Source organism: Apodemus sylvaticus, chromosome 12 (genome assembly GCF_947179515.1).
Source record: "Apodemus sylvaticus chromosome 12, mApoSyl1.1, whole genome shotgun sequence".
NCBI classification, from domain to species: domain Eukaryota; kingdom Metazoa; phylum Chordata; class Mammalia; order Rodentia; family Muridae; genus Apodemus; species Apodemus sylvaticus.
The window spans coordinates 43003827-43017041 of NC_067483.1; the positions used below are offsets into that span (position 1 = coordinate 43003827).

At 46.5% G+C, this 13215-nt stretch overlaps 1 protein-coding gene across 2 annotated transcripts in view; it reads left to right on the plus strand.

The window, feature by feature from the left end:
- Positions 1-13215, plus strand: part of Kif14 (kinesin family member 14) — a 61770-nt gene that overhangs the window by 13916 nt on the left and 34639 nt on the right. For both annotated transcript variants that reach the window (XM_052200002.1, XM_052200001.1), the window contains exons 9-14: positions 2276-2392; positions 2821-2936; positions 5712-5884; positions 6523-6670; positions 6878-6941; positions 9513-9697. In XM_052200002.1, the coding sequence (XP_052055962.1) occupies positions 2276-2392; positions 2821-2936; positions 5712-5884; positions 6523-6670; positions 6878-6941; positions 9513-9697 (803 nt within the window). The remainder of the gene's footprint in view (positions 1-2275; positions 2393-2820; positions 2937-5711; positions 5885-6522; positions 6671-6877; positions 6942-9512; positions 9698-13215) is intronic.

The following is a 13215-nucleotide window of genomic DNA, read 5'->3' on the forward strand; positions in this document are numbered from 1 at the left end:
CAGGGCTGACCCCCGTGATATTGGCTAGCCACTTCTGGGTCTTATCCCTGAAGAAAACTGCTTCCAGCCCTCCCAGCATGCCTCAGGTGCCTGTAGTCTAGTGGTGGAGGCCCGTGAGGTGTTTTTCCTTTAGATTAGCATGTCTCTTGGTATTGTCCCTGCTCAGGTCTTGTTGAGGCAACCATATCATCGAGATATCGTGGGTGAAGCTTTCCTGACATGTTTAGGAGACAACATCTCACAGCAGTTCTCCTAGTCCTCCGACTCTTCCAGCCTTTCTGCCTCCTCTTCCGAGATGTTCCCTTGGCCTTAAGTGCAGGAGTGTGTGGTGCACGTGCCTGTTGGGGCCGGCCTCCTGTGAGCAGTTGTCTCTGCTTTCTGTAAGGGTCTCTCGTCAGAAAGAAGCTTCCTTGATGGAGTGAGGGCCACACTTACCCGTGCACATAAGGATGTGTACTTAAAATACAGCTAGGAATTGTGCTGCTTAGTAGAGTGGCAGGAGCAGGTTCTCCTTTAAGATCCAGGACCTCATTAGCCCTGGGTAACTGGCTGGGTTTGCAGGCACGGTGCCTCCTCTGCTGAGCAGGGTCTATTAGACAGCCATTGGTTACCAGCAATATGTGAGTGCCACTATTGCACCATCAGTGACATCGTGCTTGCTGGAGATGGTTGTGGCTCACAGGTGTCATGGCCGGTAGGACTATTTGCTGTTTCCCTCCCTTGGCAGCTCCAGGTCAGCTCAGGTTGAGACCCTGAGTCCTGGGTCCCAAGTGCAAAGTCTCTTGTTGGTCGTGACTTTCAGAGATAAGAGTGAATGCATTCGCTTTATGTTTGTCTTACTTACTTCTGTAAATCTAAAAGTAGGCATATAGATATTTTGCTATAAATGTGAATAGATTTTAAGAAATGTCACATTAACTTTTAATGACTTATGTATAACAATATAGGATTTTATCATTTTTTAATCAAAAACACATGACCAATAATTTATGCTATCAAAAGTAGATGACTAGCCAGGCGGTGGTGGTGCACGCCTATAATCCCAGCACTCTGGGAGGCAGAGGCAGGAGGATTTCTGAGTTCAAGGCCAGCCTGGTCTACAGAGTGAGTTCCAGAACAGCCAGGGCTATACAGAGAAACCAAATCCGGAAAAAAAAAAAAAGTAGATGACTAACAGTTTATTATATCATTGATAAAAGTGTAGCAATGTATGATAATATATAGCAATTTTAGAATCTTTGCAAAGACATTAGAAAATAAGAGATTTTTAAGGCTAAAGAGGTAAAGGAAGTGCTTGCTGCACAAGCATGAGGATCTGAGTTCGAGACCCAGATCCGGGTCAAGGTGATGGGCCCAGACTTGCAGTCTCAGCCCTGGAGAGGCCCAGACTGGCAGACCCCCAGCTTGCTGTCCATCCAACCTGGGCTACATGGTGGGCTTCAGGGCAAGGTGGGATGTGTGGCTTCTGAAGAGAAACACCTGTGTGTGCATACACGCATAAACATTCACACACATATACCCATGCACACATACCATGCATGCAGAAACACAGAAAAGGAGTAATGGATTTTTTTTTTTAAATCATGCATATGTTCTACTCCTAAAAGCCTCTATAAACATTTTGGTATATAATCTTTCAGTTGGTTATGATCACAATCAGATTTTACAAAACTTAATGATCATATGCCATAGAAATCCTTTGTAGAGTTAATTTTTAAAGTTTTATTCTACTAACTATTATAATTGGATTTTCTCTGCTGTTAGACATTTATATTGATTTAGAATATTTTGCTATTATACTGCTGAGATAATCGACATTTCTCCATTCATTGTTTGCTTAAGATAACTAAATCGGTAAGGCTTTTGTTCCTTTAAAGTAAGCTGTATTTTAACGTTTGTCACCATGGAACTGCTGTTCATTCAATATGTTGTTTTCAGTAGACCTCATGGATATGTATGTATCTGCACAGTAAGAGGTGGCTTTAAAAATAAATAATTTGGGGGCTGGAGAGATGTCTCAGAGGTTAAGAGTACTGGATGCACCTCCACAGGTCCTAAGTTCAATTCCCAGCAACCAAGTGGCAGCTCACAAACGTCTGTAATGAGATCTAATGCCCTCTTCTGACACGGAGACACACATGCAGATAGACCACTGTATACATAATAAATCTTTTTTAACAAAATGTAACTTAAATAGCTTTGCCTTTTAAAGGGCTTACATTGATGACATGTCATTAAAAGACCCATAAACTCTCTTTCCGGGATGCTGCTGTAGACGGAGCTCGTGGAGGGGGAGGAGCATGACCACAGGATCACAAGCCGCATAAACCTCATAGACCTGGCTGGCAGCGAGCGCTGCGCCACAGCCCACTCGAGTGGCGAGCGGCTGAAGGTAAGAAGGCACAGGGCACCTCCCTGCCTCTCTGCTGTGTGCCGGGGTCGCGCTGTGTCGCTGAGCTGCCCCTGAAGTCCTTAGCTCAGGCGACCCTCCTGCCTCAGGCCCACAGGTGCACCCCAGCGCTCCCCCCACTCTTCTCAGGACGATGAAACTCACTTTGAGGACATTGTTTTTAAGAAAGTGCAAATCGAATATACTTAACAACAAAAAAAGTACCTTTATCTTTAGTTTATAGATTGCTGTGGTTTACATACTATATTGGGATTAGGTTTCAAAAAAAATTAATGTTGAATCATAAAAATGTCAATAGTTTATGGAAGAAAGTTTACTCAGTAATTGTATGAGGCGAAAGGTATATTTTGTGAAATAAACTTGTTGCTGAGAAGTTAAGAACAATAATCCTTTTTGAATCTGATGCACAGGAAGGTGTGAGCATTAACAAGTCCTTGCTGACTTTGGGGAAGGTCATATCCGCACTCTCTGAACAAGCGCACGGGAAGAGGGTTTTTATCCCATATCGTGAATCCACTCTTACATGGCAAGTATCTTTTAAAACATTAGTAATCGCGTTTGGGTTTGGTGTATGTTTGTGGTGTGTGCAGGTGTGCTTGCCTGTGTATGTACAGGTCGAATTCGGGAGTCAGCTATTCTTTTGATTTTTTTGAAACAAGATCTCTCACTGAGTCTGGAGCTGTGTTGTGGGTTGAATGGCTAGCTGGTCTCTGTGATCCACCGAGTCCCCAGTCCCCAGTGCTGGGGGACTAGGTCTGTGTGTCTTAGTTACTGTTCTATTGCTGTGACAAACACTGCGGCCAAGGCAACTTATTAAAAAAAAACAAAACATACTAGGGCTTCAGAGACAGAGATAGACAGACACACACACACACATACACACACACACACACACAGAGAGAGAGAGAGAGAGAGAGAGAGATCATGACCATAGCACAGAGAAAAGCAGAGAGCAGGCAGGCACGGAGCTGATGTAACAGCTGAGAGCAGGCTAATCCACGGCCATGAGGCAGAAGGAAGGGGAGGACAGAATGGGGGGGAAGAGGGAGAGAGGGAGAGCTACGGGAACTTCAGAGCACGCCACCAGTGACACACCTCCTCCAACAAGGTCACATCTAATCCTTGCCTAATAGTCCCTTTCACCAATTAAGGACCAAGCACTCAAACATATAAGCCTGTGGTGGCCATTCTTATTCAAACCGCCAAAGTGTGTGCCGCCATGCCAACTTTTATGTGGGTTCTGGGGCCCTGAGCTCAGGTCATCATGCTGTCACAGCAAGCACTTTACCCACTAAGCCCTCCCATCAGCCCCAGAAGAACAATTGTATAAGCTAGAGTGGGCTGGGGTGGTACAGTGCTTACCTGGTGCGCACAGTCTTGGGTTTGGACCCCAGCACTGCAACACATGCACGCATGCACGCACGCATGCACACACGATGGGCTGCCTTCATATCATTTTTGTCATAGAAGAGAATGATGAATTCCAGAAACAATCTCCCTGGAGTTGAATCTCAGCTTTGCATCTTGTAAATTCTGACTTAGTAAACCCAATAGTGCGGCCTGTTTTCTCATGTATAAAATGGAGATCACATTGAAACCTTTTAAAGCAGCAGTGAGGTTAAAGAACGTAAAGTCCTAAGAGAACGAATGTACAGCGCTCTGCTATGCTCATTAGCGTTTGCCGTGCATTACCCAGTGCTTGCTCCGTGTGTGAAATGGAACTGCATAATTCTGTTTGCCTGCACTAAACAGCTAGCACAGGGCTCTTCTGTGTTTCTTTAGTGAGTGTACACTTTACTTCTGGTTCATCATTACCCTGTATGCGTTCAGTGTTCAACTTCTAATAACACAAATGTAGATGGGTAGCCCACAGCTTCCAATAGTTTTACTTGGAATTCTTCTGCTTTATGATGGTGTGAAAGATGATAAGCATCAGGAAAGATGATTCCTTGTCTTCAGGGCATTCTTCTTTTTTTAATATTTTGTGTGTGTGCATGTTGCAGTGTGCATGCTTGTGTGTGTGTCCATGTTGCAGTGTGCATGCTTGTTTGTATGCATGTTTCAGTGTGCATGTTTGTGTGTATGCATGTTGCAGTGTGCATGCTTATGTATGTGCATGCTTATGTGTGTGCATGTTGCAGTATGCATGTTTGTGTGTCTACATGTTGCAGTGTGCATGCTTGTGTGTGTCCATGTGGCAGTGTGCATGTTTGTGTGTGTGCATGTTGTAGTGTGCATGCTTGTGTGTATGCATGCTTATGTGTGTGCATGTTGCAGTGTGCATGTTTGTGTGTCTACATGTTGCAGTGTGCATGCTTGTGTGTGTCCATGTTGCAGTGTGCATGTTTGTGTGTGTGCATGTTGTAGTGTGCATGTTGCAGTTTGCATGTTTGTGTGTGTGCATGTTTGTGTGTGTGCATGTTGCAGTTTGCATGTTTGTGTATGTTGCATGTTGCAGTGTGCATGTTTGTGTGTGTGCATGTTGTAGTGTGCATGCTTGTGTGTATGCATACTTATGTGTGTGCATGTTGCAGTGTGCATGTTTGTGTGTCTACATGTTGCAGTGTGCATGTTTGTGTGTGTGCATGTTGTAGTGTGCATGCAGAGCTCTCACACAGAAGGTTCCCTCACATGGGGTGATTTCCTCTAATCATCCATTCATGTTTCATAATTTCATTTTTCTCATCAGCTGACTAATATTCCCTTGTGTGAATGTACCGCAGTGTCATTCATTATCCGTTCTTCTGGGTGGGCATCTAGGCTGCCTCCAGTTTCTGGCTGTTGTGAAGGGAGCAGCAGTGAAGAGGGTGAGTAAGCACGTCTGTAGCTCGATGCCGAGTCCTTAGAGTCTGCATCTAAGAGCGGTGTCACTGGGTCCAGCCCCGAGGAACCGCCACACTGGTTTTCATCGTAGCTGTGCAAGTCTGCGCTCCACCCCTCTTCAGAATAGCCAGAAACTGGAAGCAGCCTAGATGTCCTGCCATTCCGACTGCAGTGATATGAAATCTCCACGTAGTTTTCATTGCTTTTCTCTGATGCGAAGCATGTGGAACATTTGTGTTTTATCTTTCAAGAACTCTTCTTAGTTCTGTACCTCATTTGTTAGGTGGGTTGTTTGTTTTTTTGATGTGCAGGTTGTTTTTAGTTCTTTATATTTATTGGATGTTAGCCCTCTGTCAGATGTGCAGTCGATGAAAAATCTTTCCCCATTCTGTTGATTTGAATTTTCTAGACAATTACTGCTACCAGGTAGTTGTAGACCAAAAGTCTAATGGTGGCTGTTTCTCTCTTCTCCTTAAAGGCTTTTAAAAGAAAGCCTGGGTGGAAATTCAAAAACAGCAATGATTGCTACCATCAGTCCTGCTGCCAACAACATAGAGGAAACCCTGAGCACGCTCAGGTACGCCACCCAAGCCCGCCTGATAGTCAACGTCGCCAAAGTCAACGAGGACATGAATGCAAAGTTGATCAGAGGTGACTGCTGTCTCACATTTTATATGTGTGTGCACACTGACTATGTGTTCAAATGTATGTGTGTATGTACATGTGTTTGCATGCTGTACTATGGAAGCCCAAGGCTAATGTTAGGAGTCTCCCAGGATTGTTCTCCGTCTCTTTCATTAAGGCAGAGTCTTTCAATTGACCCCAAGCTCCCCAGTATGTCTAAGCTAGCTAGCCACTTGGCTTTGGGGAGTCCCTTGTCTCTGACTTACAAGTAGTGGAATTACAGACAGGCTACTATGCCCACCCAGCATTTACATATATTTCCATTCTCAAGAACATACAATGAGTATTTTACTAAGCCCTACATCCACCCCCCCACCCCCCCCACCCCCGTTTTCTTGATTACAAAAATATTCCACAGTTTATGCTTGATTAATTCCAATTTTAATATATATATATAATTTTGAGAAAACTATTTTTCCATGCCTGTTTGCTAATATATGCTAGTTACAAACCTGACAATGATGAAGGAGGTAGGTATACAGTGAGGGGAGGGAGGTGTGAGGGGAGATCAGGAAAAGGTTTGAAAAAAGCAGTTAGGGGGAATAGCAACTGGGAATCTCTTCCCAGATTTAGCATTTACCACACGTCTTTTTACAAATCTTTAGAGTTGAAAGCAGAAATTGAAAAGTTAAAAGCTGTTCAGAGAAACAGCCAGAACATTGACCCTGAACGGTACAGACTGTGTCGGCAAGAGATCACATCCCTAAGGATGAAACTGCATCAGCAGGAGAGAGACATGGCCGAGATTCACAGGTGACTGGGACACCCAGGACTGGAGCACAGAGGACAGGGAGGGCTGAGAGAATCGGGATCCTCCTCGCCACCTCCATTTGAATAGGGCTGCTGACTATCAGTCGTATGTTAAGTGGTTGTTGATATTCTGCAAGCTTCTCTGGTGGTCTCTTAATTTCCATCCTCCACAAATGGATTTCTAACTTCAATGTTTTCTTTCTTGGAAAGAGTATGGAAGGAAAAATTTGAACAAGCTGAAAAAAGAAAACTTCAAGAGACAAAGGAGTTACAGGTATCATTTCAATTTTCTAAGCTGATTGGAAATAGAAAAATCTACCTGTGAATTTCATTTCTCATCTTCATCATATAGTTATTATTCTGTACAAAGAAATACATAAAGATAATTAACAAAGAATTGTTAGAGACCAAGGGCTCTAAGACAGATCCCAAGGCCACTGCTGGTTTCCCCAGTTTTGATCTGCTCCTGCACTGGGGTCAGGCTGGCGTCTGCGTCCTGAGCAGACCAGGGCCCCACCTAAGCAGCCTTCCACGTGACCAGACTCCGTGTTGTCTCCTGGGACCTTGACACAGCAGCCAAGGGTATTGGTGCCGAGGCCACCACAGTTGGTGTGGCTGGATCGGGGCCTGGCATTGGAGTGGTGCTGGTGGCTGATTCCTGGCAGGATCAGGAAAGAACCAGGCTCTCAACGGCAGCTCCTCTCCTGTTCCATTCTGGGCTTCGCTCTGTCTGAGGCCACGGGCCCTTCTCCTTGGTGGTCACCTTCCTTATCCTCCTCAGTGTGGAGTCTCTGTGGGATCACTCAGCTGTCCTGCTGCCCCCAATGCTGGGTGTGCTAAGCTTTGCCACTGAAACAAAAGAACCATCAGGATGAGGGTGTGTGTGGGGGGGGGGGGGGGAAGAATATCTGGATCTAGCTGGTTGCCTGGAGCTTGCATGCAGGGATGACAGTCATGTGCCACTACACCCAGCTAAGGTTTCCTTTGCACTGGGAAGGGTGGATTTGAAGGAGGGAAGACCAGGTTGTAAGGATGTTCATTTAGGAGCTGCGGGTGTGGTTAAGGCTTGAGAGAGTGAGCTTGGGCAGTGGTGGTCCTGGAGGAGGTGGGGTCAGGAGGCAGAGTTGTGGGAAAGCGGGCAATTGCCTTTATTATTTTTAAACTTTTATTATGTGTATATGTATGCTATAGATCCTGGGGGACACATGTTCTGGAGATTCTGAACGTGGGTCTATGCAAGAGAAGCACCTTTACTGAGCCCTTTCACCAGCCCTGGGAGCATTGATTTCAGGGTCAGGAGTAATAGACATGGGAGTCCACAGTGATTCCAGGTCCTTGAAATGTGGGGGTAGCATTGTGAAGGCCCCCGATGGGGGAGGGGCAGTGTGGGGGCAGAGGACAGTTGATTGAACAGTGACAAGACAAAATAGAGCCACACATAGAACTCTTTGAGAATTGTGTAAGTCAGGCAGCGGGATTGTAAGGCTGAGGGAGGAATTTTTTTTGTCTTAGTTTTTATTTTTGGAGGAATCAAAACCCCTTACTGTAGTGAAATCCAGAGGATATTTGAGAAGAGTTAAGAGTGGAGAGCGGCCCTCGAGGCCGTTTCGGTGCTAGGGATCCAGTGAAGTTTCAGGGGAGGGGCTGGAGATGCTCCAGCAGGTCTTCGCTGAGTTCCAGTGCACAAGTGTGAGGAGCTGAGTTCAGGTCCTCAGCAGCTGAGTAAAAGCCGGTAGTGGTGAGTGGGTGGCACATGCCTGTCACCCTAGTGCTAGTAGGCCAAGGAGCTTGGGTAAGGAGAGAATAGGTGGATCCCTGCAGTTAAGTGGCCAGCTAGCCTAGGGTCAGCGAGAGAATCTGTCTCCAAAAATAAGGTGGAAGATGACTGAGAGAGACAGCCAGTGTTGACTTCTGGTGGCTTACATACCTCTATCCCTACCTGAGTACACACACACACACACACACACTTCACTCAAAGAAAGCAGAAAAAAGGTCTTTGGGAACGGTCAGGATATTCTTACAGAAGAGGTAAGATGTGCCAGGTGTGGTGGTCCACGATTTTAATTCCAGGATCTTGAGGCTGGGCAGGAGGATCCTGAGTTTTGAAGCCAGCTTGGAGTACATTGTTTCAGGCCAGCCCGATTTACACAAGAAAAAAACAAAAAGAGGTGAGATAGGAGGTTGGGTGAGATTTTGGTAGGTGGGCACACAGCTCTGGAGAAGAGGGGATGCGATGAGGCAGTTTAGACAAGGTCGTGAGAGGTGGACACGGGAGGGTGCCATTGGCTTACTGAGCTCGGGATTCCTAGGCTACGGGATCTTAATCTTTACTCTTTAGGAAGTGTGAAGCTCTTGGAAGTATCTGACAGGGAGTGGAGGAATCACCCCGTGTAGGATGGGTTATGAAACAAAGGAAGCAGAGGGTCAGGGTACTCCAGAGGCTCTTGGGGAGTCTGTGTGCGTCAGTTTAAGGTGGTGCTGATGAGACCGTGCAGAAGTGATAAAGTCTGTGTAGAAGAGAAGCAAGCTGACGGTGATGCATTGATGTGACAGTGACCAGGGGAAGAGCTGCAGAACTGTGAGCTTAGTGTCGTGGTGACAGGCATAGAGAAGCCATAAAGGAGAGCTTCTGGGCTGTGTGCATGTATTTGTGTGCGTGTGTGTATATGTGTGTGCATGCATGCTTAAAACCAGGGCACTTCACGTGCATGTACTCTATTACTGAGTTTTAATCTCGATGAACCTATATGCACTGAAAGTCTATAAAGTGATCCTAATCGTCAACATAGACCATTCTTTCAGGTGAATTTAATAATTTTCATGATTTTCCTTTTGCTTCTACCAGAAAGCCGGAGTTACATTTCAAATGGACAACCACTTGCCAAACCTTGTGAATCTCAATGAAGACCCGCAGTTGTCGGAGATGCTGCTCTACATGGTGAAGGAGGGAGTGACCACGGTTGGAAAGCGCGCACCAAGCTCAAGCCGCGACATCCAGTTGTCTGGAGTGCTGATTGCGGATGATCACTGGTGCGTCAGTGTCCTGCAGGCACCGTCCCTTTGCTGCCCGCAGCCCTCTGGGTCTTGTTACGGGGCCGTCATCCGTCCGTATAAGGCATTCATTCATACTGATTTCTTCTCAGTGCTTCTTCAACCCTCTCCCTCTTTTGGTTTTTTGAGACAGGGTTTTTCTTGCGTAGCCCTGGCTGTTCTAGAAATCACTCTGCTGGGATCAAATGTGTGCACCACCACCACCACCACCACCTGGTTCAACGCTCTCTTTAAGGGAGGAAAAGCATTGTGAATGTGTTCAACAACTGCTGAGTTCAGGGTGGTGCCCCCTGTGGTGTACCTGATCTGCTATTTAAAGGGAAATTTAATTTCTTAGAAATGTAATAGTAGACATCAAAGTAAACTGTCCATCTTATAAAGAAGACTTTTTGTTTGGACAGACAAATTTTTTTTCCATGTGAATTTGTTCACATACATGGAATGATCTTGTATGTACTGTTGGGGTACTAGTGTTTGTAAACATTTTTGACTTTATGTTGTATTTTTTAAATTATTGACTTCAAGAGTCTTATTTTCACTGCTGTGAAGAATCCCATTATCTGAATTTATCACGGATCATTGCAGTTTATTTATTTATTTATTTTTGGTAGACATTTGAGTAGTTTTTACTTTCTTCCTCTCCTAATGTTCTGGTAAGTCTCACCAGTGGACTGGTTGGGTCCTCTTGGGCCGCTGGGAGAGAGGGTGAGGAAAAGGGTTTTTGTAGTGCAGGCCTTTGCAGCAGTGAGTGTAATCACAGGCAGCGGGTGGTAGGCTGGCCACGGGTGGCGCCCCACTGTCTTGCAGAACCCTTAACTCTACAAGTGTAACAGGTCCTGTATAGTCCTAGCCCTTTGCACAGCTGGCATTGCAGCTTCTGGGCGGGTTGAGGTACTGGGATTCCCCAGCCCGCACAGTGGTCACTGTGAATGTCTCCCGCGCCCGGGGCATTGGAGCCTCCTGACTCTATAGCTCTCTCTGAACCTCTTCCAGTGACCAGGGTCTGCAAGTCTCTGGCTCTTTCCGGCCTTTGCCCTTCTTTAGCCTTAGCTCTCAGTCCTCAGTCTCTCCCCCCTCACCCTTCCTGTGCCTGTGCCGGCAGCTCTGCTGAGATGCCAAGTGCTGGTCTGTCGCTGTCCCTCCCAGGCCGTCTCCGCTGCTGCTTCCTCTGTCAGCAGCTCAGCCTAGGCTATTCAAGTAAACGTGAAAAGAAGAGGAGAAGCCGTTGTCGGGCTCTAACTGTTGAGAGTCCAGGGTAGGAAACAGGAAGGAATGTCTCCCATCCATCAGCAGTGTGCTGGCTGAAGAGCCTGCTTATATATAGCCTGAAGGGCGGTGTTTGCAGCAATCCCAGCAGACCTTGCAAATGAGAATTTGTGTCTGCACTAGTCACAGAGCTATTTCTGTAGCACCAGTCAGCTCTGCTAGGTCACCAGATGTGCTGCTTACCTGGCTTAGGTGGAAAGATTGCTAGAGCTCCTAACACTAAGTCTTAGAGAACTACTTGGAACAAGTGCTGGCTGAGGCGGCATCATCAGGAGTGTCTTGGTTACTGTTTTCTTGCTGTTGTGAAATGCCGTGACCAAAGTAGCTTACCAAAGGAAGCACTTGAGTCCTCACAGTTTCAGAGGGTTAAGTTAGCCCATGACCTTTGTGGCAAGGAGCGTGACAGCAGGCAGGCAGCGGGCAGGCAGCGGGCAGGTGGGCAGCAGGCGGGCAGCAGGCAGGCAGGCAGGCATGGTGCTGGAGCAGCAGCTAAGAGCTTACCTTCTGATTCACAGGCCGCAGGAAGGGAGAGAGGGCACCAGATGAGCCTTGTGAATCCTCAAAGCTCACTCCCAGTGACACACCTCCTCCAACAAGGTCACGCCTCCTCCTAATTCTTCCTAAACAGTTCACAACCGGGAACGAAACATTCAGACATATGAACCTATAAGGGACCATTCTCATTCAAACCACCACAAGGAGCTGTGGCAGTCAGGGTTGATCAGGGGTGATCATTCTGTTTCATCAGCCTGCGGTGTGCCCATAACGGCTGCGGCTAGCATAAGGATGTAGTCTGACTGCTTCCGATGGGCATTGTGCTTAAGGCAGGGGGATGCAGAGGGGAGCCCAGCAGCTGCTAATTAAAGTCAACTTGCTGGCAGGTCCCTGGCATCTTTGCTTACTATAGGACGATGAACACCAGGCGTGCTAAGGACTTAAGGAATTCATTGTTAACACTGTAGTGAATCTTGTCAGGGCTTTGACAGGCCTACACCGTTCTAGGCTCCCGGGAGCAGGGCTTGCCTGGAGCTCTTCCAGGACTCTGCATCTGCTGCTGTCGGTTGCTGGGTGAAGTTTCTCTGGTGTTCTTGATGATGGTTCTGTTAGGCTCTAGTCCCACAACCCTCTGCAGGCAGGACAGTCTCTAGGTTAAAGGTTTTGTGGCTGTGTTGCTGTCCCCATCCCTCCACTGGAGGCCTTGCCTGGTTACAGAAGATGGCTGGTTCAGACTCCCTGTTCCCATTACTAGGAGTCTGCTAGGGTTACTCATGGAGTCCATGGAGTTTCTGTTGATCTAGGTTTCCACCCCACCCCTGTAATGCCCCTCAATTCCAGTCATTTCTCCTAGTATTTTCAATCCACACCCCCACCTAATCTCTCCTGCTCCAGCCCCACCTACCCCAGACCACCTGCAAAATCTACTCCCCTTTCCCAGGGGCTCCTTTCATCCCCCCTTTCATCCCCCCCTTGTTACTTAGCCTCTCTGGGTCTCTGGACTATAGCAAGATTGTCTTTTACTTTATGGCTAATATCCACTTATAAGTGAGTACATACCACGTTTGTCTTTCCAGGTCTGGGTTACCTCACTCAGGATGATATTTTCTAGTTCCATTCATATGCCTGCAAATTTCATGATGTCATTGTTTTTAACAGCTGAGTAGTATCCCATTGTGTAGATGTGCCACATTTTCTTTATTCATTCTTTGGTTGAGGACATCTAGGTTGTTTCTAGTTTCTGGCTATTAGAAATAAAGCTGCTATGAACATAGTTTAGCAAGTGTCCTTATAATAGGATGGAACATCCTTTGAGTATAGGCCCAGTAGTGGTATAGAAGGGTCCTGAGGTAAATTCCCAATTTTCTGAGAAACTGCATTGTTATTGATTTCCAAAGTGACTGAACAAATTCAAGTTTGCACTCCCCCCAGTAATGAAGGGATGAATTTCCCCTTGCTCCACATCCTTACCAGCCTGAGCTGTCACTTGTGGGTCTGATTTTAGCCATTCTGACAGGTATAAGGTAGAGTCTCAGCCTTTTTTGTTGTTGTTGTTTTTGGTTTTTGGTTTTTAGAGACAGGGCTTCTCTGTGTAGCCCTGGCTGTCCTGGAACTCACTCTGTAGACTAGGCTGGCCTCAAACTCAGGAATCCACCTGCCTCTGTGCTGTCCCAAGTGCTGGGATTAAAGGCATGTGCCACCACTGCCCAACTCAGTCTTTTTGATTTGCATTTCCC